The sequence below is a fragment of the Clupea harengus genome, chromosome 5 (genome assembly GCF_900700415.2).
Source record: "Clupea harengus chromosome 5, Ch_v2.0.2, whole genome shotgun sequence".
NCBI classification, from domain to species: domain Eukaryota; kingdom Metazoa; phylum Chordata; class Actinopteri; order Clupeiformes; family Clupeidae; genus Clupea; species Clupea harengus.
The window spans coordinates 16,587,145-16,590,602 of NC_045156.1; the positions used below are offsets into that span (position 1 = coordinate 16,587,145).

The 3,458-nt window shown below is 49.1% G+C and overlaps 1 protein-coding gene across 2 annotated transcripts in view; it reads left to right on the forward strand.

Annotated features, from left to right (window-relative positions):
* The window catches only part of gnas (GNAS complex locus), a 37,738-nt gene that overhangs the window by 24,497 nt on the left and 9,783 nt on the right, over nt 1-3,458 (forward strand). For both annotated transcript variants that reach the window (XM_031567875.2, XM_031567876.2), the window contains exon 5: nt 2,727-2,824. In XM_031567875.2, coding sequence (XP_031423735.1) covers nt 2,727-2,824 — 98 coding nt within the window. The remainder of the gene's footprint in view (nt 1-2,726; nt 2,825-3,458) is intronic.

A 3,458-nucleotide genomic window follows, 5' to 3' on the forward strand; every position in this document is an offset into this window, starting at 1 on the left:
TTGCAGGGGGTTGTCTTGCTTTGCGAGAGGTTTTATCCACGCTACACATTTAGGTGTACAGTAGATGATCGTGTGATGTGTTTGTATTCGGGTTTTCTGAGATGCTTGTGGGTTTTTCTTCCGCAATGTATTCATTCTTGCATCTGTGGCCGAGGTCATTTATAAAGTTTGGTTGTGATTGGTCAACAGTTCTGTGTGCTTGGTTGTGATTGGTCATCAGTTCTGTGTGCTTGGCTGTGATTGGTCATCAGTTCTGTGTGCTTGGTTGTGATTGGTCATCAGTTCTGTGTGCTTGGCTGTGATTGGTCATCAGTTCTGTGTGCTTGGTTGTGATTGGTCATCAGTTCTGTGTGCTTGGCTGTGATTGGTCATCAGTTCTGTGACCCATTGCGATGCATGTGTGAGGCTTGTGATGGTTTGTCCTACACTGGTTCTGCAGTCGCTGCTGCAGACACCTGGGGTTTGACTGCAGGCTCACACTTTAAGATCCTCTAGTGTGTGTGTGTGTGTGTGTGTGTGTGTGTGTGTGTGTGTGTGTGTGTGTGTGTGTGTGTACTGGGTAATTACCATGTGCCTTCACCTGTGGGATGAGCGTGTCAGCTGAGAGTTTGTGTGTGAGTCATTAGCTCTAATTAGTGCTTAATTACTTTAAAAGCCTCTCATAGGTCCACACCTCCACCCCTAAACTAGACCCTCACGGGACCCCTTCTGTACCTCTGAGTCCCTGCGCCTCCCCATCTAACCCCCCTTCCCAAATCCCACCACACCTCCCTCTGTGCCTGTGTTTCTTTTTTAATTCCATCCCTTAGCATACATCTCCTCCTGATGTTAGCCATGCAGGAGAGCTAGCATACACCTCCTCCTGATGTTAGCCATGCAGGAGAGCTAGCATACACCTCCTCCTGATGTTAGTTTTGTTGGATGTGGTTAATGAGTGTAATCATTTGGATCTGGTCAAGGTGAGGCCATGCTGGCGACTCGGCTCTGAGGGCTGCTCAGCCCCTCCACCCCTTCACCCCTCAGCCCCTCCACCCCTCCACCCCTCGGCTGAACCCACTCCTCCACCCCTCCACCCCTCGGCTGAACCCACTCCTCCACCCCTCCACCCCTCGGCTGAACCCACTCCTCCACCCCTCGGCTGAACCCACTCCTCCACTCCTCCACCCCTCCACCCCTCCACCCCTCGGCTGAACCCACTCCTTTCCGGTTCCTCTTGCCTGTCAGTGTCCGTACTTCTCCCCAAAGATGCTTCAGCTCCGTAGGAGAGAGGTCTCTGCTCTGGAGAACATTGGTCTCTTCCTACCCTCAACGCAATCACACATGTCCGCACACACATCACTACTATCATTTGGACCCAAAGGCACAAGCAACCAAACAACATCCAAAAATGTGGATCAACCTTATCAAGTCGTGTTATACCCTATGTGGATCAACCTTAGTTGAAGTCATGTTTTGCTAGGGGTTCAAATACTTATTTTCCGTGAGAAATGCGAATCAATTCATAACTATTATAAAATGCAGTTTTATGGATGTTTTTGTTGCTATTCTGTCTCTCACTGTTAAAATAGACCTACCATTACAATTATTGATCACACATTTCTTTGCAAGTGGCCAAACTTGCGAAATCGGCAGGGGGTCAAATACTTATTTTCCCCACTGTATGTGCTGGAGCCCAACCCACACACACACAATCTCTCTCTCATTCTCGCTCACACACACACAATCTCTCTCTTTTTCGCTCTCTCTCGCTCACACACACACACAATCTCTCTCTCTCGCTCACACACACACAATCTCTCTCTCTCGCGCACACACACACACACACACACACACACACACTTAATGGCCACTTTATTAGGTGCACTTTTACACCTGCTCTTTAATGCAGATATCCAAGCAGCATGTGGCAGAAGCAGGCATGGTCGAGAGGTCAGGGGTTAGGGTTAGTGATGTTTACATTTACATACAGTGATGTGTAAGAGTGCGGAGTGATTGTTAGTGTGGCGGACAGGGTAGTGTAAGTATCTCAGAAGGCGCTGATCTCCTGGGATTTCTCACATAAGAGTCCCTGGAGTTGTCTGGCTTGGCTTGGCTGTTGAGATTCTAGTAGACATGTGTCTGTGGTTGAGAGGCCCTGTCATTGTTTGAGGACAACGGCTCCAAAGACTACATCACACATGACCCCACAATGTGTGTGTGCGAAGGGTCTACTCCATGATGTCTGTGTTTGGGTCAGAGGTTAGCGGTGTGTGTGTGTGTGTGTGTGTGTGTGTGTGTGTGTGTCCTAAACATGCTAAGGATTTACTCCATGATGTCTGTGTGTGGGTCAGAGATTAACGGTGTGTGTGTGTGTGTGTGTGTGTGTGTGTGTGTGTGTGTGTGTGTGTGTGTGTGTGTGTGTGTCTTAAACATGCTAAGGGTTTACATGCTACCACTTTACTTAGTGGTTACTAATGTGCATGTGAAGGGGTCATATTGCATGGTGTATTGATATTGAAATTTGTGTGAATCTGTGGCTGTGTGTGTGTGTGTGTGTGTGAAGCTGTGTGTGTGTGTGTGTGTGTGTGTGTGTGTGTGTGTGTGTGTGTGTGTGTGCGCGCGCGCGTGCGTGCTTCACTAACCATCTCTCTCTCTGTCTCTCTCTCTCTCTCTCCCCCCCCTCTCTCTCTCTCCCTCTCTCTGTCTCTCTCCCTCCCTCCCTCTCTCTCTCTCTCTCTCTCTCTCAGGAGTTTTATGAACACACTAAAAGCCTTTGGCGGGATGATGGGGTGAAGGCCTGCTTCGAGAGATCCAACGAGTATCAGCTGATCGACTGCGCACAGTAGTGAGTACAGAACACACACTCTCTTTCTGTCTCTCCCCCCCCCCCCCCCCCCACACACACACACACACAAAGACATGCTGTGTAGAATGTCTCCCTCTATTAAACATGGACTTGTGACTGGGTGATCACATTCCCCAATCTGAGCTCCCCATGAATACCTGTAGCTTTGGGGTGGACACACACACACACACACACACACAGCAAGCTAACGCATGCATACGCACTCATACGTGACGCTCACTGACGCATATACATCAACACGCTGAGGCATGCACACACATGTTCACACACATATGAACACATACGCACACACACACACACACACACACACACATGTATACATACATACCACACTCTGACATGTACCACACTCTACTCTGATGGCTAGGCTACACATCCAACGGCGTTAGACAGCTTTAGCTACTCTGATGGCTAGGCTACACATCCAACGGCGTTAGCTTTAGCTACTCTGATGGCTAGGCTACACATCCAACGGCGTTAGACAGCTTTAGCTACTCTGATGGCTAGGCTACACATCCAACGGCGTTAGACAGCTTTAGCTACTCTGATGGCTAGGCTACACATCCAACGGCGTTAGACAGCTTTAGCTACTCTGATGGCTAGGCTACACATC